We start from the raw sequence: 25,039 nt of genomic DNA, 5'->3' as shown, positions 1-25,039 counted from the left end.
GCTAAAGGACCTGCGATTATGTTCCCCTGGTATCATGACATTGCTGCTGCATGAAAACAAAGCATGGGGAGGAGCTGCTGGATTCAGCCTGAGGAGGCCACACCCACTTCAACTTGCTATAGACATCCTTGGATACCAGGTTAAATTATAACATTGAATATATGGGAACATATGAGAGGGGAACAATTTTTAGCTAAAAGAAGGGTCTCAGTTAGTAACTAGGGCTCTATGGGAATCTGCCACTAACTGTATTGGTGAAAAATGTGGTTACAGGATCCCTTTAAATAACTTCATGTTACAGAGTTATAAATAAGGGCTCATGGCTCAGCCTCCCTAACTGTATACTTAAGGTGTGGAGAATATAGTTGGACTCTGAACAAGCTGACATGGTCTTGTCGCTGTTCATATGATGCTGTGCAAAAGTAGGAAAGCAGAAAGGTGAAATCTTAAAATCAAGAGGAGTCTATTTTAATCAGAGAAGAGTAAGGGCAAAAGGTATGAAAGGTATGCAGAGGGTGACATATATACAGGTGGGAGAACAGAGGGAAAATTGTATTTGAACTGAGGGACTAAATCTTATTATATTATTCTGCCTATAATTGGTCATGGAATGGTACTGTAAAAATGAATATAGACAACTCCCCCCATCAAGATAACTATACGATTCCCATATAATACAATAACAATTTGTAATAATTGTCACTTCCTCTAAATTGTACTTCTCTGCTGTTCTATCGCTCTGCACAATGTTTGTTACAGCAGGTGTTTGTTCTCCATCGTTGTCCTTGTTTGTATGACATTACAATCTTGGGGATTATAGGATATGGCATAAGAACACTTCCCCATTATTAGCTACACCCATACGGTCAGCTAAGGTTAATTGCAGCTCCTCCTCCTGGGGGTTTTAATCGTTTCAATGGAATATGAACTCAGAAGTCACAACTTCAGCAGAATTCCTAAACAACTTGCTGTAGATAAGTTGTGACTTAATATCTGGCTTAAAATGGGCTGGTCGACATTGTACATGTTAGTGGGTGAACGTTGACTTGTTAAATTGCTAGTTTAGAGTAAAACATTTTTTGCTTATTTTTAAAGGAAAATACCACCAGGATGAAAGACTGTACACAAACTAGCCCGAGGGGCTCCAGGCTCCATTAACACCAAAGGAGCCTGGAGCCCCTCAGGCTCATTTGCATACAGTCCTTCATCCTGGCGGTAGATGCCCTTTAAAAAATGTCCTGGTAAATAAAATAATATGACATTGAGTTACCATAATCCCAATATCTGATCCATGCACCAACTTTGATGCAGGTAAATGTCAGCTACATGGATTTATCTAAAATAGTGCCATCCATCAAAATACAAGAAGAAAGAAACAAGAAACACCAGCACGGATTTACCAAACCTTTTGCTTTGGGCTGAGATTCAATCCCAGACAATAGGAGAGCAGCGCCTGGTACCAAATTCAAGGGCGCCTTTGTTCACAATTGCTGGACTTGTAGAATTTTAACCCCTTTACTATTGGGGAAGAGGCTGTAGTATAGAGTGATAGCAAAGAAAAGAGCCATATCTCAGCATAAAGTAATATCACTATATTGGAAAACTACGGTAACAAAAATGGGCCATTCAGGGAATAGTACCACTTGTCAATTTAGTCTCTCGCTTCTCAACTCTTCATATAACAGTCCTACAGTAGTAACCTGTAATTATAGGCTACGGTGTGGGAATTAACACTTCACTTTGCAGGTGTTTGTTTTTTTCGCTGTCTTTTTTCTTTGTTGGTTGCAGTTATTTTTAGCTAGCGGCGGTTGAGTTGCCTCCCACTTGTTGCAAATCTTGTGACCGGCCTTATAGCGATGATCTTATTGTGCAGAAGATAAGGGAACTTAAATTTCTCATCAACCACAGATCTGAGGCTTTCAGACTTAAACGCAAGAAAATTGAGGATCTCCCGGTACTAGAAGCGGCTAAACTGAAGGAAAACCCCTTGGTCGTAGATTTATTATCCATTCTATCTCGGTTACTGAGTGGTTTGCGAGGTTGGTAGGCTGTGAAGTGGGCTTATCGTGTAAGTAAGATGTGACAGCTTGTCTATAAATGTTTCAGGATACCTAGGGTCAAGTTCATGTTACGGGGGGGATGGGAAAGGATGTTTTGCAGCTTCACAGGAAGTTCTGCAACGTAGAAAGCTTTGTTGCAATTGAACCCTTTACTTGCAGAATGATATTATACTTGTGTGAGCTATATACCTGAATCCATTGTTGTGTGGGTTTACTGTTTTTGTGTCCACAGCTCTTATGCAGACCTATGTCACTCCAAAACAACTGCATAATGATATGACATGGTGGACATATATAACATAAGACCAAAAAAAAGTATAATAAATGTGAGCTAAATGATGAATAGACAGGAGAGGACGCTACCTGTGAGGTATACAGTGTATACAGTGGAGGTGGGATGGAGACTACGGCGGAGGATAGATGCCGCCCATATGCTATTTTAGTTGTATCAGGGTTACTGTGGCTGCTGGCGTGGGTTTCCTTATTACTTTAAAAGGACATTCTGATATAGTTATAGTTTATAGGTAAACCTTGTGATATACAAAGTACAATGTGCCAAAGTTTAGTTGCACCATTTGGCAAAAAAAAAAAAAAAAAAAAATCCACATATAGGAAGAGTTTAAAACAGACACTTTTATAACAAGCATGACAAGTGGGTGTAACTTCTTTAGAAAGGCTTTGACTAAGGAGACAAGTAGGTGTGGCCTAAGTTGCAATCCCATGTACAAAGTTTAGCAATCTAATATTTAGCCAGAAACTGAGCCAAGCAATAGGAAGTGTAAAGTTAAGGGTGCGATCACATGTGCCGTTATGACACGTGTTTTAGACGCATGTTGTTTCATTTTACCACGTGTTTCGCTGCTTCAAAGCAGCCAACAGCATAGGAACGTGGAAACAGGTGTCTAAAACGCATGAATTCTGACGCATGCGTTTTAATATCACGTGTGAATGCCCCCTGAGAAGTTTTTTATTTTCCATGCCCACTTTAGAACCTATAGCGCCAAGGCGTTCTACTAGATTGTCATGCCATCTCCGAGTGGTATCGCTATGATAACCTGCGACACGAGGATTGTATTTCCTATAGTGGAAAACAAACCAAACCAAGAGAAAACAAGCGTAATGATGTTGAGCTGGTAATATGCAGTGGAAAAATGCTTCACCGCGGCAACTTCCCCTGATAGAAGGTTCCATAGTCAATTAAAGATTAGAAACTTTCTTTCCTAAATGTATCAGAGCTAGACCAGGACTAGACAACTACACACAATAATAATAATAATAATAATTCCTTTATTTATATAGCGCACACAGATTACACAGCGCTGCACAGAGCTTGTCACATCAGTCCCTGTCCCCATGGGGCTCACAATCTAATCACCCTACCAGTATGTATTAGAGGGTGGGAGGAAACCGGAGGACTCGGAGGAAACCCACGCAAACACGGAGAGAACATACAAACTCTTTGCAGTTGACCTGGATGGGACTTGAACCCAGGACCCCAGCGCTGCAAGGCTGTAGTGCTAACCACTCAGCCACCATGCTGCCTTCTTTGTAGTCTGTTACCACGTAGACACAGGTCAGCATTGGGGCTGTATATAAAAAGGACAGTTTTATTAGCAATGTGTTGTGTCACTAAATCTAAAAGATATCTAAAATATCAGAGAGTTGTTATCTCCTTATCCCCATCCTTACTTTCAGATCACTAATATTTACATCATTTACACTACTCCCCAAGTAAAGCACTTCCACATTATACATGAAGGAAGATAGTGCGCCTCTTACAAAAGTTTATACTTCCCTTTCACAACTTTCCGGGCCCCTAACCTGACCAGAAATGAGAATTCAATATTAATTCAATCTTTTATTTCAGTAACGAGAAAGGATCATTATTGTAACTTCGTATTTCCAGCGTAAACCTTGGCGTAACGTGTTTAGCACCGAGTTCCTGTACAAACTCGCCTTTACGCGCAGTTGTATATTTTTAGCTGAATAACAGGAACCTACAGCACTTATTGGGATATCTTTAGTGGATGAATTGTTTTTCAGCAGAAAAGCAAAAAGAAAAAAACCTTCATGACCCCCCAGTACCCCCCCCCCCCAACGCCTTTGATCAAAAGTTTTCTTTTCTTGGCACAATGTTAGGGACGATATTTGCTTTCCGGCAGCCTAGTATTGTTTGTGAGAGCTTCCTATGTCAAAAGCCTTGGCTGAAGTCTTTTCAATACAGTAGAGTTGTCACTCTAGCAGTATATATGACGGCCCGGGGTCCTGGACAGGGATTTCATGTGGAGTTTTGCTTTATACACTGGGGTAAAGTATCTAAACTGAACGTGAAGATAACTAAAAATGACAAATGCTGCTTCCTCTGTGGTCTCCTCCCTGAAGGTATCACTTATCGTGAGCGGATGCTGAGGTTACGTTCAATACCATGCTTGGAAATTCAGAGACAGACTGTAACGAAACAAGACTGAGACGCCGACTGTGACCCAGGATTATACAAAGGTCATAAGATAAAAGCTGATGAAATAAATGTAATAACATTTTACTAGCTTGGGTAAAATGGTTATGTTGCCCACAATCATGGGGAGCCGAGACCAAGGTGGAGTCCTAACTGGTGGTCCAGATGTTGCAGTACCTGAATGATTGGTAACCCATTATCTCTTTTTGTATGCAGACTCCTACTGAAAACACAAACTTCTGAGCCTTTCAGAGGGACAGAAAAGACGTGAATGACATCGCGGGACACCGACCATTCATCACAAACCACTGGCCAATAAATGCCTTCTCTATGGACCTCTCAGGTAATATAGACTGTATCACCTGATGCTGGGAGCAAACGGGGTAACCTACCAGCTATCACACATACTGTCAGAGATGCCGCTTTCTCACCAGTTGTACAAGCTGCTTCCTGAGATAACCATAGCGGTAGCAAAGTTCTAGCTCTACTCGTGTGATCATTAACAAACCATATAATATCAGCGTGATGATAGGGTTTAAAAAAAAAAACCTGAACACTAAAGTCCCCCCGTGGATATTGGTTGATATCAGATACAGCTTTGTATTTCTGTACAAATCATTTTATTGTGCCTACCACTTCCCAATTTTACTATTTAAAGCAGGGGTCCCCAAACTTTTTACATAGGGGGCCGTTCATTGTCTCTCTCAGACCGTTGGAGGGCCGGATAAAAAGCGGTACATGTGACCGCATCTGTAATACACTGCCCCCCCCCCCCCAATTAATTATTTAATATGCTGCACCCCCTTGTGAACTATTTTATATATTGGCCCAATGAATTAATTAATTGGGTCAATAAATTATTAAATATGCTGCCCCCCCCCTATTAATTACTGGACTGTCCCTTAAAATTAATTATTTCCTATGCTGCCCCTCCACCATTAGTTATTTTATGTGCCCCCCCACCCACCATTAGTTATTTTATGTGCCCCCCCACCCACCATTAGTTATTTTATGTGCCCCCCCACCCACCATTAGTTATTTTATGTGCCCCCCCACCCACCATTAGTTATTTTATATGCCCCCCCCACCCACCATTAGTTATTTTATATGCCCCCCCACCCACCATTAGTTATTTTATATGCCCCCCCACCCACCATTAGTTATTTTATGTGCCCCCCCACCCACCATTAGTTATTTTATATGCCCCCTCCCCACCAACCATTAGTTATTTTATATGCCCCCTCCCCACCAACCATTAGTTATTTTATATGCCCCCTCCCCACCAACCATTAGTTATTTTATATGCCCCCTCCCCACCAACCATTAGTTATTTTATATGCCCCCTCCCCACCAACCATTAGTTATTTTATATGCCCCCTCCCCACCAACCATTAGTTATTTTATATGCCCCCTCCCCACCAACCATTAGTTATTTTATATGCCCCCCCCCCCCCGCTCACCATTAATTATTTTATGTTCCCCCCCACCCACCATTAGTTATATGACCCCCCACCCACCATGAATTGTTTCATTATTAGGGCCCCCAGCCGGCACAATGTTTTAACTTCTATTAAAAAATGCTATACTTACCTCTGGCTCCCGCGTCCTCTTTCTTCGTGCGGCTGTCGGACAGGAAAAGGTGCGCGGCCGCGTGATGACGTCATCACGCGGCCGCGCATGCAGGTTCAAGGAGCGATGTGCGCCGGGGTTGTCTTCCGGCCACATCGCTCCACCTGCAGTAATAGTGCTCGAGCGGCCGATTCCGACCGCATCGAGCACTATACTGTGGCTGGCAGGAGCTTCCTGTCCGGAAGGACGGAGGCCCCTGCCCAACTGCCGAAGTCTGCGGTCCGATGCGACGGGGGCCGCATGTGGCCCGCGGGCCGTAGTTTGGGGACCCCTGATTTAAAGAGAGCGGCCCCTTTCGGCAAATCATTTATATGGTTTGTGTAGAGAAGAGTTAAACAATTTTTCAATATAGTTCCTTTAATTATTTCTGCTTGCTGTATTGCTATAGAAAGTGATGGACACGCAGGTGCAGGTCCGTTAGTATCACAGAGAGTCATCAGAGCCGTGTGATACAAACAGTTCCTGCACCTGCGTGTCCATCACATGGACCATATACAAATTTCTATTCATTTGAAGTAAACATGCAAGCTTTCTATAGCAGAGATTTAGAAAACAGTGAGGAATCAATACATAAAGTATATTGGAAAATTATATAACTTTTTCTTACACAAGCTATATGAATTATTTGCTGAAAGTGGACAATCCCTTTAATTTCACTCCTAAAGAAAATCTAGTTTTTTTTATTAACTCATTAGTGAGTGGTTGGGTTACTTTGTTCTACACTAACCCACTCAGAAATAGTATCACCATTCCAAAGTGGTAACTAACTAACTGAGAACAGTACAATGATATTTATCTTGTCACCCTCAGCGACCGAGGCAGATATGGTTTATCAAAAGGTTCAAGCGATTCTCCGAGGTCTTGATATTCAACAACCAACACAACAGTCTGACCCAGGTAAACTAGGGCTTTATGTAGAGAGGTGCAGAATTATGTGCAAGAGGCAAACAAATAGTAAAATGAATAAAAACTAAATCTCCAGCACCTTACAACAGTAATATTTTGTTTCCTAAAGATGCAATAATTACATTTGCTTGTTCTTAAGGGAGTACACCACTTGTCAAAAAGCAATTTCCTGGTTATGTGATAGACGATTAAAGAGCCCCCAATGATCTGATGGATGTACAAGTTGCTGGACCCAAAATTCTAACTTATATTTCTCTAAAACCTGTCAACTGTTTGAAATTAAAGGGAACCTGTCATCAGGTGCCCCTTTTCTGGCTCCCATAGAGAATAGTGTGAACATTGCCAAAGTGTTTTTAGAATAAAACTGGCTCTTTCCTTTAAAGTTGTTCCTCTGCCAAAATACAGTATGAAAGTTCTTCATATTTCCCCCCTGTAGATCCTAATAATGGCTCAGTTATAGTCCTGCTAGTCAATAGAGGGTAGGTACAGAAAGTGAAAGGATGTGAGCCTACATAGGCTGACAATAATCCCAGGCTCTAGAATGTAATCCTATATATTGGTGTCTTAAATAATTTAGGATGTATAGAGCATGAATTATGGACCACATTGGGGGGCATTTACTAAGGGCCCGATTCGCGTTTTCCCGACGTGTTACCCGAATATTTCCGATTTGCGCCGATTTCCCCTGAATTGCCCCGGGATTTTGGCGCACCCGATCGGATTGTGGCGCATCGGCGCTGGCATGCACGTGATGGAAATCGGGGGGCGTGGCCAAACGAAAACCCAACGGATTCAGAAAAACTGCCGCATTTTTTTAAAAAAATGTGTTGCAGAGCTTGCACTTACCTTCACTCAGCCCGGCTCGGTGAACTCCAGTGCGTTCCGGGGAACTTCAGCGCAGCAGCGCCACCTGGTGGACGTCGGAGGAACTACCTTAATGAATCCCGGCTGGACCCGAATCCACCACAGAGAACGCGCCGCTGGATCGCGAATGGGCCGGGTAAGTAAATCTGCCCCAATATGTTCATCATCTGGTTCCGTTGCTTGTGATCCAAAAAGGACTATCCACTGGAGTCACTCATAATGTACGTTTGAAATGAGTTGGATGTAAGTTTAAAAAGTTGTCTGAAAAAAAAAAAAAGTAATAGGCCAAAAATCTTACAAAAACATGGGCTCTCTCTCTTATAACACTTGGTACTGTTCTGTGACAGGAATGGTGAGATGGACGCTGCACAAGAGCTTGGATCGCAACCCAAACAGCGGAAATATTATGGTTGGAGTTCTGATTAAAGAGTTGGAGAAGGTATGAATGTTTAATAGAGTAACATTTCCTAAATCCTTCATAGAATATGCTATAGAAATGGGAATAGGGAGCCGTATGCTGAATAAGCATCAGCATGAAGTTGCATTTTTATATGAACACAAACTTCTGCTCAGTAAAGAGATGCATGCAAATATTAAAAATAAATAAAATAAAATATCCCATTCTAGAAGTAAAACATTTTTACACAGCTTCTCTGGTCATCAGTGCCCGCTGAGAGGGGTGTAGAGGTAACACTTACTAAAACCAGTGCAATGTGTACTATGTGCAGTGTGTACATTGTGCAGTTTGCCTGTGTATAGTTCAGTCTGTGTCTAGGACACTTCTTAAATACATGTGCAAGCTTAGAAAAGAACTTGCAAAGTCAGACAGGAAACTGGAGCAAGGGCTTTAATAAATCTGGGCCATTATCTCCAAAATTGCCAGGCACTTCACAGACATCTCAGGCTTCATCCTCACACACTATCAGTCCATGTACTGTATGTCCTGCATAAAACAAGACAATTGAAGATTTGTCTCGCAATCAGGCTGCAAGATAAAGTAATGCTAGGTACTTTACCTACAGTCACATATGAAGCGTATATGTGACCCAATATAGCACAGAGCCAACAACGTAGATGTGAAGAGAACCATATGTGTGACACAGACATGAAACAATATGTATTCTATCCTGATACTTATGCAGTAAAATGCAGAGGCGTCTTTTGGGCTTTGTGAGCTTACTACCGTAGCATTTCCTGAAAGCTTTGTGGAAGGAAAAACTCCCATTGAGGTTAGTTTACGGGACAGTGCAAATGACTTTTGGTCACTAAGAAGGTGGAGGCTTAAAAACAGGAAGAAGAAAATACTAATTATAATCTCAATACTGTAACTTCCAGATACTAGTTAACTCTGATGGTGCCAAACTAACATTTCCTCCAGTAATCATAGATAAGAATGGCGCCCTACGCATATCTGCCAAAAATTTCCCAATAACCATACAGAGATGATTTCTTTTGCTGGACGCAAATTTGGAGTTTAGCGAGACCATCTTACAGACACAAGCAATCCTTAGAAGTTTTGATGACTCTTGATGCAGATTACAGGAAGAGTCATGCTACCAAAATCACAAAAAAAACATCATCTTGCACTTGTATACAGTCTATTAATTTAAAAATGTGGTGCATACACCTAGTAACAGGTCACCTTCTCATATGGTCCCCTTTTCTAGTTACAGGGCTCATAGGTTTTATTGGGTGCCTTGTTTTCTAGCTTGCCTATACATGTTAGTAAACTACAGGGGCTAACTAGAGAAGAAGCCCAATAACTTGTGGGTCCAAAAATGCACTACAGGGATTGAGCATTTTATCTCCTTAATATTTATGACATAGAACAGAGCTTTATGGAAAAACAAGGAAATAATAATAAGAATTTAAATAAGGCAATTTAAATGTATCACAGACTGCAGCCGGCAGATGACATTTGACAATACGATAATAATAAAGACTATTGTCTCTATTTTGGAGAACAAAAAAAAAAAAATCTGTTAGGCGTCTTGTCACTTGTCTTGTAGATATCAAACACTGAGGTTTGTCTAGTTCATACAGTGATTCTAATTGTCCGAAGTGGCAAAAAAATACTGATTATATAAGAATTGAATGTGTCCTTAATATCAGACTGTTCGGGGTCCAACACCTACAGATTAGCTGCTTGAAGCAGATATACAGAAAACAGGACTTGAAGCTGACAGCGCCAGTATCTCTGTAGTGGCCAGACCAGGTCATTACACTGAGACTAGATGTGCCTACTCTATTGTTTGCCAGAAGAAATAGCAACGAAGCAGTACTCCATAAAAAATTATTTACGGTATCTATTCCACTGTGACAAAAAAAGCAATGTAATAATGAAGACAATGGGGGTCATTTACGAAGGGCCTGAAAATTACGTAGGGTTTCCCGAAAATTATCGATTTGCGCCAAATTGCCCCGGATTTTTGGCGCACGTGATCGGATTGTGTCACTTGACACGCGCTTACCTGCACCCAAGATAGGACGGTGAACTCCAGCGAACCCCGGCGGACTTCAGCGCAGCAGCGACACCTTGTGGACATCGGGCGCACTACCTTAGTGAATCGCCGGAAGACCTGAATCCTCGATGAAGAACGCTTCGCTGGATCGCAAATGGACCTGGCAAGTAAATCTGCCCCATTATTATTATAGAGAGGGCGAAACGTCGCTTTTTTTGGCGTGCTGCTTCGCTGCTATTTCGTCTGGTGGATTTATCGTGGCTTGGTCGGCCGTTTGAAGACCTGCACCCTAGGTTATCTTTCACAAATTCTGCTCCAACTCTCCCATTGCAGGGGGGACCTAAGCAGACAATATGCAAACAATAGAATAAGGCAAAAACAGACATTTTTGGAATAGAAATAAACACATCTGATCATGTTTAAAATGCTTATAATACAATCTTTCTCCTCTAAATCCAGGCAGAACAGGAGGACAATCTCCATTATATTATCCCTTTACTACACACTCTGATGTACGCCATCACAAAGGTAACATGAATGAGGACTCATAATAATGTCATTATTGCTACATATTCTCCATAAAGTGATTGTAAGACCCTGGTCATTATATGGTACTTCTATTTTAGGCTGCATATATCTCTGATGAACTGTATGAGCGAGTTTATGTCTTCTGCAAAAAGATCCTCACTTTACCTAAACCATATTGTACGATTGGTCTGGACTATGCGCAAAGACTAAAGACTGAAAAGAAAGTTCCAGGTACCTATTAGTTCTGCCATCTGTAAATGGTCACATTAGCGGATGTTATCTTCACATTACTGCTATTAATGTGGTATTGATGGACATTACTGCTACCATCTCACCTGACGATACAGCTAATAATGAGCAAAAACTAGATATATTTACTCATGGACAGACATTACAGATATGATATTTCCCCACATTACAGCTACTAATGGGCATATTAGTGATAATATCAAGTTACCGATAGCCACTAAGTGTCTTACTACTGATTCTACCAGCTGCAACTGAGAATATTATAAAGGAGTACGGTGTTTCAGATATACAACTAAACATATTAAATATTAGTTTGGATGCTTTCCAGGTTTTTCATATCAAAGGATGGTGATTTTGGAGCAAAACCTCCAGAGGGATGTCAATCACCACCAAGACAAGTAAGTCAACTTTTACTTCTTTATAATATATTGTATATTTAAAAGGGTTTTCCCATGAACCAAGTCCACAGGACAGGGCCTAACTCAGTGATGAGACCCCCCCATGAGGGCTCCGATGGGGTCCCAGGTACTTAAGTTGGACCACTCGTTGCTCCCAGAGATTAAAGGAGCAGATGGTCGCACATGACGTTCTGCCCCATTACTCTCCGGGAGCGACGGCCGTGCATGACCATTCTGCTCTATTAATATCAGGGAGCGACGAGGTGTCCAACTGAGGTTCCATCGGACCCCTTGTTCTCATGATCTGTGGAGGTCTCATCACTGAGACCCCCAAGATCAGCAAATTAGGCCATATCCTGTGGATAGGGCCTAACTTTGTTTGTGGGAAAACCCCTTTAAAACACTCTAAAAATATAGGAGATACAGTCAAGGGGGACTGTACTAAGCATATATGTTACCTGCAGGGTGCTCCTGTTTTTGGATCCAGCGCTGGTATCGGAGGCTGTATGCAATACTCTTCTCCGTGAAATGCAAGCCAGTCAGATGTCCCACTCGCCTGTATCCTGTATGACGTATGTCATAACCAATTGCATCCAGGCTGCACTTGGCAAAGACTGTGATATAGCATTGCTACAACAGGTGATGAAGGTAAGAGGCTGTGATAGGAAGGATGAATTTAATAAAAATGTATAATAATCTTGGTTCATAGTCCAATACATTAAATTGGATATGTTTTTCCAGGATAAATCCACGGAAGAGGTGGAGCTCTGGTTTCAAGAAGTTCTATCCGTGATGGAGCGAGGCGAGCAGGACAATGCAGGCACCAGGCAGAGACACAATGAACGGCTGCGGGAGATCTATAAGAAAGTCATTTCATCACAAGAAGGTACAGTATAGAAAGGAAGGAGCTCATGGGATGGAATGAAGCTTTCTCTGTGTGACTGTAATGATGATAAATGAAAACAAATACAATACGTGGCTCTAGAACCCAGTTAGTGCTTGTGTAAATGGGCTTACAGGTTCTTCATGGTATTGTGATGCACATCTACCACAGATGTTACACTTTGGTCTGTAGGTCCTGCACACTTGGCTGGCAAAATTGTTCATAAATCTGGAAAATGGGCAGAAAAGAAAATTTTGCAATCTGGGGATGACATTCCTTGAAGCCGATTGAGTTGTGCAGTTGACAACTGACTTGAGGTTGAAAGCCGAGCAAAAACGTGAGATACATGTCCCTGCAGGAGGTCCTGCACATATATTTGAGCCATTAGTGGCATTATCAGTACTAGGGTGACCAACTGTCCTATACCATGGCTCCCACATCAGGGGGCAGTGTGTCCTCCTATCACTTCTAGGGGTGACTGTCCTATACCATGGCCCCCACATCATCACACCAGCAGGGGGTAGTGTGTCCTCCTATCACGACTAGGGGTGACTGTCCTATACTATGGCCCCCACATCATCACACCAGCAGGGGGCAGTGTGTCCTCCTATCACTGCTAGGGGTGACTGTCCTATACCATGGCTCCCACATCATCACACCAGCAGGGGGCAGTGTGTCCTCCTATCACTTCTAGGGGTGACTGTCCTATACCATGGCCCCCACATCATCACATCAGCAGGGTGCAGTGTGTCCTCCTATCACTTCTAGGGGTTACTGTCCTATACCATGGCCTCCACATCATCACACCAGCAGGGGGTAGTGTGTCCTCCTATCACTTCTAGGAGCGACTGTCCTATACCATGGCCTCCACATCATCACACCAGCAGGGGGCAGTGTGTCCTCCTGTAACTTCTAGGGGTGACTGTCCTATACCATGGCCCCCACATCACCACAGCAGCAGGGGGGAAGTGTGTCCTCCTATCACTTCTAGGGGTGACTGTCCTATACCATGGCTCCCACATCATCACACCAGCAGGGGGCAGTGTGTCCTCCTGTAACTTCTAGGGGAGACTGTCCTATACCATGGCCCCCACATCACCACAGCAGCAGGGGGCAGTGTGTCCTCCTGTAACTTCTAGGGGTGACTGTCCTATACCATGGCTCCCACATCATCACACCAGCAGGGGGCAGTGTGTCCTCCTATCACTTCTAGGGGTGACTGTCCTATACCATGGCTCCCACATCATCACACCAGCAGGGGGTAGTGTGTCCTCCTGTCACTTCTAGGGGTGACTGTCCTATACCATGGCTCCCACATCATCACACCAGCAGGGGGTAGTGTGTCCTCCTGTCACTTCTAGGGGTGACTGTCCTATACCATGGCTCCCACATCATCACACCAGCAGGGGGTAGTGTGTCCTCCTGTAACTTCTAGGGGCGACTGTCCTATACCATGGCCCCCACATCACCACAGCAGCAGGGGGCAGTGTGTCCTCCTATCACTTCTAGGGGTGACTGTCCTATACCATGGCCCCCACATCATCACATCAGCAGGGTGCAGTGTGTCCTCCTATCACTTCTAGGGGTGACTGTCCTATACCATGGCCCCCACATCATCACATCAGCAGGGTGCAGTGTGTCCTCCTATCACTGCTAGGGGTGACTGTCCTATACCATGGCCTCCACATCATCACACCAGCAGGGGGTAGTGTGTCCTCCTGTCACTTCTAGGGGTGACTGTCCTATACCATGGCCCCCACATCATCACATCAGCAGGGTGCAGTGTGTCCTCCTATCACTTCTAGGGGTTACTGTCCTATACCATGGCCCCCACATCATCACACCAGCAGGGGGCAGTGTGTCCTCCTATCACTTCTAGGAGCGACTGTCCTATACCATGGCCTCCACATCATCACACCAGCAGGGGGCAGTGTGTCCTCCTGTAACTTCTAGGGGTGACTGTCCTATACCATGGCCCCCACATCACCACAGCAGCAGGGGGGAAGTGTGTCCTCCTATCACTGCTAGGGGGGACTGTCCTATACCATGGCTCCAAAATCATCACACCAGCAGGGGGCAGTGTGTCCTCCTGTAACTTCTAGGGGCGACTGTCCTATACCATGGCCCCCACATCACCACAGCAGCAGGGGGCAGTGTGTCCTCCTGTAACTTCTAGGGGCGACTGTCCTATACCATGGCCCCCACATCACCACAGCAGCAGGGGGAAGTGTGTCCTCCTGTAACTTCTAGGGGTGACTGTCCTATACCATGGCCCCCACATCATCACACCAGCAGGGGGCAGTGTGTCCTCCTGTAACTTCTAGGGGTGACTGTCCTATACCATGGCTCCCACATCATCACACCAGCAGGGGGTAGTGTGTCCTCCTGTCACTTCTAGGGGTGACTGTCCTATACCATGGCCCCCACATCATCACACCAGCAGGGGGAAGTGTGTCCTCCTATCACTTCTAGGGGTGACCATCTTATACCATTGCCTCCACATCATCACACCAGCAGGGGGCAGTGTGTCCTCCTATCACCGCTAGGGGTGATTGTATATCTTTTCTCCCTAGATCATCACACCAGCAGGGGGGCAGTTTGACACTCTACAGCAAATTCAGGATTGAAGGGCCCACCACAAGGTCTCTATACTCTAAAAGACCATCCTTGGGTCCCAAAAAGAACCAGCATTCTCCCTTAAAGATGAAACCGTTCCAATCCGTAGCAGTTCAGGCTTCCCCATGCTCTAATGTCAACCAAAGTAATTAGCATTACAATCATTTTATTATCAGCAACAAAGATTTCCTTATTCCTTATCATTTTCCTTAAAATAAATAAAAAGCATAACATAATAAATAGCTGGAGACAACATTTTCATATCTCACTGTTTATACTCGTAGAATCACCTGTACCGAAGCTTCAGAGGATCCCGCTGCCCAGCCCAAAATTCAGCGTTCATCTCTGGACCGACGACGACCAGCTATGTAATGATGTGTATTATTTTCTGTCAAATTTACAGTGTGCATGGTGACTGAACCTCAAACATACTAATATAAAATATAGATTTTATAAAATAAAAATTTACCCACATTAGGGGCCATCATGATGTCCCAAAGATAATGCCAGCTGGGTATGGCCATGCAACTTTGTCCAGCACACTACCTCCTTGAATGCCTGTTCGTTAAAAACCAACAAATGCTTGGACTAATGGTGACAACATTTTAAAAGTACTCAACATTAATCAATAGTAATACACCTCTTTCTCATAATCCCCCCTCCAAGTTTTCTTACTAAACTCTGTCTTTCTGGAAAGATGGACATAAATAAATGCATCAAATGACACAGGAATCTAAGGTGAGGGCGAGGGAAGAAACGGACAGGAGAACTGACCGTCAAACAACTCTCTCATAACCAGTGATGACCACTTACACACACTGTACTACTACAACTTCACTAGCAATGATCATTGAAAGGTTAAAGAGGTGTTCTGCAACTATGCTATTAAAAGTGTGCTACCATGTTGGCAAGTTATCTTTCCTGAAAGCAAGCCTGTCAGGATCACAGACTTAGGTTCAGGAATGGAGACTGCTGGTTCAGACTAGACTTCTGACAGCTCTCCGCCCTCCAAAACCTAAGCGATTTTAGCTGCCGCTAGTCATCATATGAGGCAGACGAGACATCTTGCTGTAGACTGTGCCAAAATACAATATTACAAGCTTCTTCTGACTTCATGGAATCATAAGAACACAAGAAGGTCGTTATTAAAAAAAGAGACCTCATTTTCACTAAAGACAGGTTGCAGAAGCCCATCACACATGCAGTGCAAAAATGCCTCCCTGCCTTTTCTATGCATAACTTATAACTTGTATGTGTTACTTACTCCTCAGATCTTAGCCCCCTTTGTGCTCCTGTACAGCTCCTCCTTCCTGCTACATCCTGCCTGGTGAGCCGACATCAGTGGGAGAGGTAGGAGCTGTACTCGAGCACAAAGTTGGGGGGGGCTAAGATCTGAGGAGTGAGTAACACAGACAAGTCACATGTTATTTTTTTAAATGCATCCAAACCAAACCCAGTCCCTGTGACTACCCCAGGATTATGTCAGGGTGCAAGCTTATAACACACTATTATAGTGTAATGCAAATGCTTATAAAAGGCAGAAAGGCATCTGTGCACTGCAGTTGTGATGGGCTTCTGCAACCTGTCTTAAGTGAAAAGGAGGTCCCTGGTGACAGGTTCCCTTTAAGTGACAGAAAACCTGTGTAAATATAGATCTAGATTTGTCTTTACTAATGCCTCATAGCGGTACAGAAATATAATGGCCACGTGGGGTAATTTTAATAGCATCATATTAATAATCATAAATGATTTTCTATCCATCAGGGAAGGAGCTGATGCTCTTCATGAGGGAGACCACAGATGCAGAGACAGAATATGTCAAGGAGCCAGAACTCTCCCTGGACTCGGAGGGCAATGAGCAACACCGCATCTCTGTATGGTCGAATGATAGTGGCATAGAAAGAGACTTGCCAGGGGCCGAGGAGAAAGAATCAACCAAGTTACATAGGAAACCTTGCATTAAGAAAAAAGGTGCAGACATGGACTCTGCTGTCCTTCTACAAAACCTCACCAAAGCACCCAAGGGAAGCCGGGCAGCGACACTACAGAGATTCTCAGGAAAGAGTACGGAGGTCCCTAGTGGACCGGATAAGCTGCCCACTGCTCGAGTGGTGATCCTGGGGGACGACAGAGCCCTCGGCAGATTGGCTAAAGCATATTACTCTTTCAGGTAAATGGATTTTTCATATAAACATGGCCATAGATTTAAGCAGTAGTACCTATACAAAATGCATGAGCAGATAGAGACCATATTGCTTGCCATGACAGTCAGGAGCCTCTGAGCCTGTCACTTGCAAATCCCTAATACAATGTGCATGAATAACACGATAAAAATACTTTTACGTTTCATTTATTCTCTCTCATAAAAAAGTTAAATCACTGTAATATTTTCCCTAGAAATGCAGCCATTAAAAACCACATCCCGAAACTGGACGACCAATGTTTTGCTTTACATACCTTGTACTGACAACAACAACTTCACATGTACTTGCAAGAGCGATTGTGTTTGATTGTAAACCTGTCATGTCTTACTTAATAAACAGAATTGATTTAAAAAAAAAAAAAAAAAAAAAAACACATACCTCCCTATAAAATAAAAGCCCTCATACAGCTATATTGCTTAAAAAAAATTAAACAAAATTATATATTTTGAGGAAAAGGTGATACAATGTAACAATGTAGCAATATTTTTTTTCCAGGAAGAGAGAAGCCAGAAGGCCTCATCGGACCCTAAAAGCCAATCTTCAGTTTTACTGTATTCCTATCCAGGGGGAAAGGACTGATACCTCAGCTGACATGGTAAATGTTATCTGTAAATCTCCAATTCTCTAAATCGTTTTGCTACCTCAAATCAGTGAGGTGCTATCCTTGTGGTGGTCAATACTGAGGCCAGTGTACATTTACCAGAGAGGTATTGCAAACAAACTGCAGCAATGGAAATTGTACCGGCCCAAAAAAACTAAATTAGATGTTACCTCGCCAAAAAAAAAAAATTGAACTCCAGTAATGTTTTCAAATGCCAGAACAAGCACTGTGGCTAAGTGGTTAGCATTACAGCCTTGCAGCGCTGGGGACCTGGTTTCAAGTCCCAGGGTCAACATCTGTAAAGAGTTTGTATGTTCTCTCCGTGTTTGCGTGAATTTTCCTCACACACTCCAAAACATACTGGTAGGTTGATTAGATTGTGAGCCCCATTGGTGACAGGGACCGATTTGGCAAGATCTGTGCAGTGCTGCGTAATCTGTGTGCGCTATATAAATAAAGGAATTATTATAATTATTAAACTCTGCTTGCCGAAGTACTCCACCACTAGTTATGTAAAGCTTTGGAACTACAGGCGGTCCCCTACTTAAGGACACCCGACTTACAGACAACCCATAGTTACAGACAGACCCCTGTGACCTCTGGTGAAGCTCTGCGGATGCTTTACTATAGTCCCAGGCTGCAATGATCAGCTGTATAAGGGGACTGTAATGAAGATTTATTGATCATCCATGTTGCATTACAGCAAAAAATGTTTCAACTCCAATTGTCACTGGGGCCAAAATTTCTTTTGTCTGGATCTACAATTATAAAATATACAGTTTCGACTTACATACAAATTCAACTTAAGAACAAACCTCCGGACCCTATCTTGTACGTAACCCGGGGACTGCCTGCAATTGCAGAAAACCTAATACGGGTTACGTACAAGATAGGTTCTGTCGGTTTGTTCTTAAGTTGAATTTGTATGTAAGTCGGAACTGTATATTTTATAATTGTAACCCCAACCAAATTTTTCATTGGTCTCTGTGACAATTGGATTTAAAAAATGTTACAGACACATTTAATAAGGTTACAGCTGATTATTGTAGCCTGGGAATATGGTACAGTAAATTAACAATTACCAGAGGTCCGTTTGTAACTAGGGGTCGTCTGTAAGTCGGGTGTTCTTAAGTAGGGGACCGCCTGTAATGACTTAAAATCTGAATGTAAATGTGAAATATCTTTACTATCTTGTAGAAAATGTTACAATTGAAGTGTGAGCAAAAGATTTTAAATGAATATGATTTGTGTCTTCAGGAGGAGTCTCCTGGGATAAGTGACATGTGTGAGCTCAGCGCGTACCTTGGTCAGGTGGATCCATGGTATGACAAAAACATCAACACTCTCTATGACAGAATAACCAAACTTGCACTTATGGTGAGTAAGTACTTGTAATAACAATGAATAGAAGGATTAAGTTATATAAAAACTTGTTAAAGTTTGCTGATAGGGATAACAGCTGCTAAATGAAGCCCTTTTCATATTGTTTTTATTATTATTATGCATTTATGAAGCACCAGTTGTATCTTGGTTCTGTACAATTAGTAAGGGTTTCACATACATGAGAACAGATGCAAGTACAAAAGACACATAAGCTACAGAGATCTGGAACAAATGGAGGAAAGACACGGTCTGTATTGGAGAGGTAAGGGAGCAGTGAGGTTATTGGGTGTAATATTAAAGGGGTATTCTTAACACAAAGACAAGACTCTTAAATATCCTCAGAATAACAAAATAACACATTCTATAATTCACTGTTATAAAGAAAAATAGAGCATTTCGCATATATAAGTCCAACCTGTATCTACCAGTCCTAGTGTATACAATGTTGGTTGCACGGGATCCGACCGTAAATCGTCTGATTTTTATGGTCGGGCAGAACAGATTCTTCTTATGAATATCTTCTCCTATCTGCTCCATGAACTGTGAGCTCTGCCCTTCCCCCACCAAGACGAGCTCACACGCAGACACTTTCTGCCGGCAAGCAGCATCGTGCAGAGACTAACACTACTAGCTACAGAGAGATAAGGTCTTTATAGCGGGAGAAGGAAGCATGTAGCAGGGCTGACTTTGTGCGTTATAGCCGAGTTAGCAGAGTGTCATTGTGTGTTATATCCATCTCATGGATCTCATCATCTCTCATCATTCTCATCTCTCTTGTGTCAGATACTAGCGAATGTTCAGAAAGTAAATGAAAGCGTAGATAGACCCCTTACCCTGATAATGTAAGCGCATTGTCAGCACACAGCATCTCATAGCACAGAGGGATCATGAAGTGTCTGCTCAGAGAGTCCCTGCTCACACTCTGACCACCACTGAGTGATAGGAGCTAAAACAGCAATAAAACTGAACAAAATTGTATGGTAAAGGGGTTAAAATGATCTTTATCGTGTAAACAGCACTATGGGATTATATTTTGAGAATTACATTTCTTAGGAAAACCCCTTTAAAGAGACTGTGTTATTGTGACAGACCTATCAACAATTAGGATATTTACATGTTATAAAAGAGTAACATCGGTGAGAAGTTGTAGTATCTTTACTAAAAGCAGAAGGGGAGGGAAGTTTTGGACCTCAGTTTATAGAGCAGACAGATCTTCAGAAGCAAGTGCCTCCCCTAGTGGCAGAGCTGCAATCCTGGATTAAATGTTTCTTCTTCTGCTTCTAACAATATACACAATGGTATGACACGGATCTCCAGGGACAATATCTAACTCTCCAATGGTAGATAAGAAAAGCAAAGCTCACCAATAAAATGTTCCTTATTTAATTCAAAGCAGCCAGGGTAGACGGGAGCACATATAGCCATTTTGCACTACTACAGCACTTTCTATAGTGCCCCCACCTTTCTGTTATGTGTGTACAGCACCTGGCTGCAGTTTACATGGCCCAAACATACAACAAATTCCCTTTAAATGACTTGTTTTTATAGGAGTTTTCCACTATTTAATTACCGTATATACTCGAGTATAAGCCGACCCAAGTATAAGCCGAGGCCCCTAATTTTACAACGAAAACCTGGTAAAACCTATATTTTTTTTACTCGAGTATAAGCAGAGTTTGGGTTTTCAGCACATTTTTTTGTGCTGAAAAACTAGGCTTATACTCGAGTATATAATGGTAATTCACCACTAACACAACATTTTCTTTTGCAGCCACCGTGTCAAGCAAGGGACTCTACATCTGACCCTTTTATCCTGGATGTGGCCTCTTACTACTTGCGCTTTGGATTACAACCAGTGTTTTTCCAGATTTACTCTGTCAAGGTAAATAACATATTTACCATAACATTAAAAAAAGCCAATCAAATAACAACATACAGTAAATAGAAGTAAAAAGTAAAAAGATAGATAAAAGTTTGATACCTTTATATATTCTAAATGTTCCTTACATCGTCATCCGGACGAAGTATTGATTTGCCTCTGGATGGGAGTTCTGCATCCATTGTCACTACAGCTGAGCAATGAGAAGACTCTTTAGCACAATTCTAAAACAGCAAAAATATAACAAATAAATACATTTCATTCCACGGTGCTTCTTTTTAGATCCACTTCAGGGATTTAACGCTAGAGCCAGTGGAAGACGTGTTTCTAACAGAGCTGAAAATCGACCTGCAAGATTGTACATTCACAAAGTGTAAGCAATGCTATTACTGTGCGTGGGGATTGTAGGGAGCACATCTCTCTTAATTTTTTGCTAAAACTTTCATAAAACAATGTATAAAAGTGAAGTTAAATTTAGTTAATCTGGTAAATGGTTTACAAATTCCGTAAAAGAGGTATTCCGATATTATAAAGTGATTGTATGTTTCAAGAATACACTTTAAAATACCGTATTTTTCGGACTATAAGGCGCACAAAAAATCGTTTGATTTTCTCAGAAATCCAAAAGGTGCGCCTTATAGTCCAGTGCACCTTATATATGAACCGTACTTAGACAACAGCTGCCTTGAACTGTGCACAGGTCTGCCACCAGCTGGTCATTCATCCTTATAATCCGATGCGCCTTATATATGAACCTAGATGTTTTAGCAGGCATTTATTGATGGTGCGCCTTATAATCCGGTGCACCTTATAGCCCGAAAAATACAGTAGATAAAATGTTCATAAACAGTCCATACCCATAGACCAGACCATTGCCCGCAGTCTACAAAGATTCCCCCATAGTTTCCCTTTGAGTAACCTAAGGGCCGCAGGTTATCGTGTGTACATAATCTGCCTGCATATATCTACGCTTTATGCTAATAAAGTTATTTTCGTTCAGTGAACACAATAACCAAAAAAAAGACGCTGGTGGATTCCCGAGGTGCAGGGATCCAGGTGCATTATCAAAAGGTAACATTATAAAGATAAGAGGATAAAAAAGGTGAACTTTTATAAATGGGTGACAAACCATATTTATCCGAAAATGTATATTTTCACATTTCAGGCATTATCTAGTAATAGAGAAAAGGAGGGATCATTTTTGCTGAGAACATCCGGGGCAATTATTAAATCAATACCAAGTGACGAAACAGATGGTAAGAACGGCTTATTCTTTGATCAGTAGGGGGCACACACACAGGATTGTACATATATCATCATGGACACTTTGTTTGACAGATCTGGTGTGTTTGAATGTCTACATTGATGAAACAGGGAAATCATCATCTGTCCGATCTGCACTGGTGAGTTCACTTCTTGCACAGACATCACCCCCCCCCCCCTCTTTGATGATGTCATACAGCAGGTCTGATGATGTCTATTTTTTCTGGCTGCAGTGCAAACTTAATGGACTGAAGACATCAAGCATCCAAATGAGAAGCTTAGATCTCAGGACACTGACTCTACAGCTGGACAAAGACAGCCGCAGGGTGTACACTAATGTTTCCAGGTAGGTTCTAATGAAAGAGATCATAAAGCTAAGGCCGCGTTCACATGCAGCGTTGGTGTTGCATTTTCAAACCCAACACAAATACTGCAGGGAAGGGTTTACCTGATCGCAGATGTGTTTCCTTAGAAACGGTTGCAATCGGGAAACAAGCTCCATGTGTTTTGCATCGGGTAAGCCCCTCCCTTGACGCATTCGCTTTGGGTTTCAAAATGCAGCATACACACTGCAAGTGAACACAGCCTTACACTTTAACAATTAATAACAATTATTAACAAGTATTATAGTAGTTATATTCCTGTACATAGAGGGCAGTATTATAGTAGTTATATTCTTGTACATAGGGGGCAGTATTATAGTAGTTATATTCTTGTACATAGGGGGCAGTATTATAGTAGTTATATTCCTGTACATAGAGGGCAGTATTATAGTAGTTATATTCTTGTACATAGAGGGCAGTATTATAGTAGTTATATTCTTGTACATAGAGGGCAGTATTATAGTAGTTATATTCCTGTACATATGGGCAGTATCATAGTAGTTATATTCTTGTACATAGGGGCAGTATTATAGTAGTTATATTCTTGTACATAGGGGGCAGTATTATAGTAGTTATATTCCTGTACATAGGGGGCAGTATTATAGTAGTTATATTCCTGTACATAGGGGGCAGTATTATAGTAGTTATATTCTTGTACATAGGGGGCAGTATTATAGTAGTTATATTCTTGTACATAGGGGGCAGTATTATAGTAGTTATATCCTTGTACATAGGAGGCAGTATTATAGTAGTTATATCCTTGTACATAGGGGCAGTTTTATAGTAGTTATATTCCTGTACATAGGGGGCAGTATTATAGTAGTTATATCCTTGTACATAGGAGGCAGTATTATAGTAGTTCTATTCTTGTACATAGGGGCAGTATTATAGTAGTTATATTCTTGTACATAGGGGCAGTATTATAGTAGTTATATTCCTGTACATAGGGGGCAGTATTATAGTAGTTATATTCTTGTACATAGGGGCAGTATTATAGTAGTTATATTCCTGTACATAGAGAGCAGTATTATAGTAGTCATATGCTTGTACATAGGGGGCAGTATTATAGTAGTTATATCCCTGTACATAGGGGGCAGTATTATAGTAGTTATATTCCTGTACATAGAGGGCAGTATTATAGTAGTTATATTCCTGTACATAGAGGGCAGTATTATAGTAGTCATATGCTTGTACATAGGGGGCAGTATTATAGTAGTTATATTCCTGTACATAGGGGGCAGTATTATAGTAGTTAAATTCTTGTACATAGGGGGCAGTATTATAGTAGTTATATTCTTGTACATAGGGGGCAGTATTATAGTAGTTATATTCCTGTACATAGGGGGCAGTATTATAGTAGTTATATTCTTGTACATAGGGGGCAGTATTATAGTAGTTATATTCTTGTACATAGGGGGCAGTATTATAGTAGTTATATTCTTGTACATAGGGGGCAGTATTATAGTAGTTATATTCTTGTACATAGGGGCAGTATTAGAGTAGTCATATGCTTGTACATAGGGGGCAGTATTATAGTAGTTATATTCTTGTACATAGGGGGCTTTATTATAGTAGTTATATTCTTGTACATAGGGGGCAGTATTATAGTAGTTATATTTACTGTACATAGGCGGCAGTATTATAGTAGTTATGTTCTTGTACATAGGGGGCTGTATTATAGTAGTTATAGTCTTGTACATAGGGGCAGTATTATAGTAGTTATAGTCTTGTACATAGGGGGCAGTATTATAGTAGATATATTCTTGTACATAGGTGGCAGCATTACAGTAGTTATATTCTTGTACATAGGGAGCAGTATTATAGTAGTTATATTCCTGTACATAGGGGCAGTATTATAGTAGTTATATTCTTGTACATAGGGGCATTATTATAGTAATTATATTCTTGTACATAGGGGGCAGTATTATAGTAGTTATATTCCTGTACATAGGGGGCAGTATTATAGTAGTTATATTCTTGTACATAGGGGGGGGGGGAGTATTATAGTAGTTATATTCTTGTACATAGGGGGGGGGAGTATTATAGTAGTTATATTCCTGTACATAGGGTCAGTATTATAGTAGTTATATCCTTGTACATAGGGGGCAGTATTATAGTAGTTATATTCTTGTACATAGAGGGCAGTATTATAGTAGTTATATTCCTGTACATAGGGGGCAGTATTATAGTAGTTATATCCTTGTACATAGGGGGCAGTATTATAGTAGTTATATTCTTGTACATAGGAGGCAGTATTATAGTAGTTATATTCTTGT

At 41.7% G+C, this 25,039-nt stretch overlaps 2 protein-coding genes across 9 annotated transcripts in view; one reads left to right on the top strand and one right to left on the bottom strand.

The window, feature by feature from the left end:
• The window catches only part of NTN1 (netrin 1), a 249,596-nt gene that overhangs the window by 217,168 nt on the left and 7,389 nt on the right, over positions 1-25,039 (bottom strand). For 2 of the 3 annotated variants that reach the window (XM_072112626.1, XM_072112622.1), the window contains exon 2: positions 21,220-21,341. The gene's annotated coding sequence lies outside the window, so the exon portion shown is untranslated. The remainder of the gene's footprint in view (positions 1-21,219; positions 21,342-25,039) is intronic. The other variant, XM_072112623.1, reaches the window with a different exon arrangement.
• PIK3R6 (phosphoinositide-3-kinase regulatory subunit 6) overlaps positions 1-25,039 on the top strand; it is a 56,036-nt gene that overhangs the window by 29,190 nt on the left and 1,807 nt on the right. For 3 of the 6 annotated variants that reach the window (XM_072112619.1, XM_072112615.1, XM_072112616.1), the window contains exons 2-19: positions 4,732-4,858; positions 6,955-7,041; positions 8,262-8,353; positions 10,836-10,904; positions 11,003-11,135; positions 11,482-11,551; positions 12,016-12,199; positions 12,293-12,437; positions 15,335-15,418; positions 16,815-17,220; positions 17,750-17,849; positions 19,113-19,232; positions 21,010-21,120; positions 21,400-21,490; positions 22,118-22,188; positions 22,283-22,373; positions 22,456-22,520; positions 22,614-22,726. In XM_072112619.1, the coding sequence (XP_071968720.1) occupies positions 4,846-4,858; positions 6,955-7,041; positions 8,262-8,353; positions 10,836-10,904; positions 11,003-11,135; positions 11,482-11,551; positions 12,016-12,199; positions 12,293-12,437; positions 15,335-15,418; positions 16,815-17,220; positions 17,750-17,849; positions 19,113-19,232; positions 21,010-21,120; positions 21,400-21,490; positions 22,118-22,188; positions 22,283-22,373; positions 22,456-22,520; positions 22,614-22,726 (2,045 nt within the window). In that variant the 5' untranslated portion in view covers positions 4,732-4,845. Of the gene's footprint in view, positions 1-1,832; positions 2,069-4,214; positions 4,560-4,731; positions 4,859-6,954; positions 7,042-8,261; positions 8,354-10,835; positions 10,905-11,002; positions 11,136-11,481; positions 11,552-12,015; positions 12,200-12,292; positions 12,438-15,334; positions 15,419-16,814; positions 17,221-17,749; positions 17,850-19,112; positions 19,233-21,009; positions 21,121-21,399; positions 21,491-22,117; positions 22,189-22,282; positions 22,374-22,455; positions 22,521-22,613; positions 22,727-25,039 lie in introns of those variants that run through there. The other 3 variants (XM_072112618.1, XM_072112620.1, XM_072112617.1) reach the window with 3 other exon arrangements.

This window comes from Engystomops pustulosus, chromosome 6 (assembly GCF_040894005.1).
Source record: "Engystomops pustulosus chromosome 6, aEngPut4.maternal, whole genome shotgun sequence".
Classification (NCBI taxonomy): Eukaryota; Metazoa; Chordata; class Amphibia; order Anura; family Leptodactylidae; genus Engystomops; species Engystomops pustulosus.
Note: the sequence above shows the minus strand (reverse complement) of the source record. Positions and strands in the feature narration are given on the sequence as shown.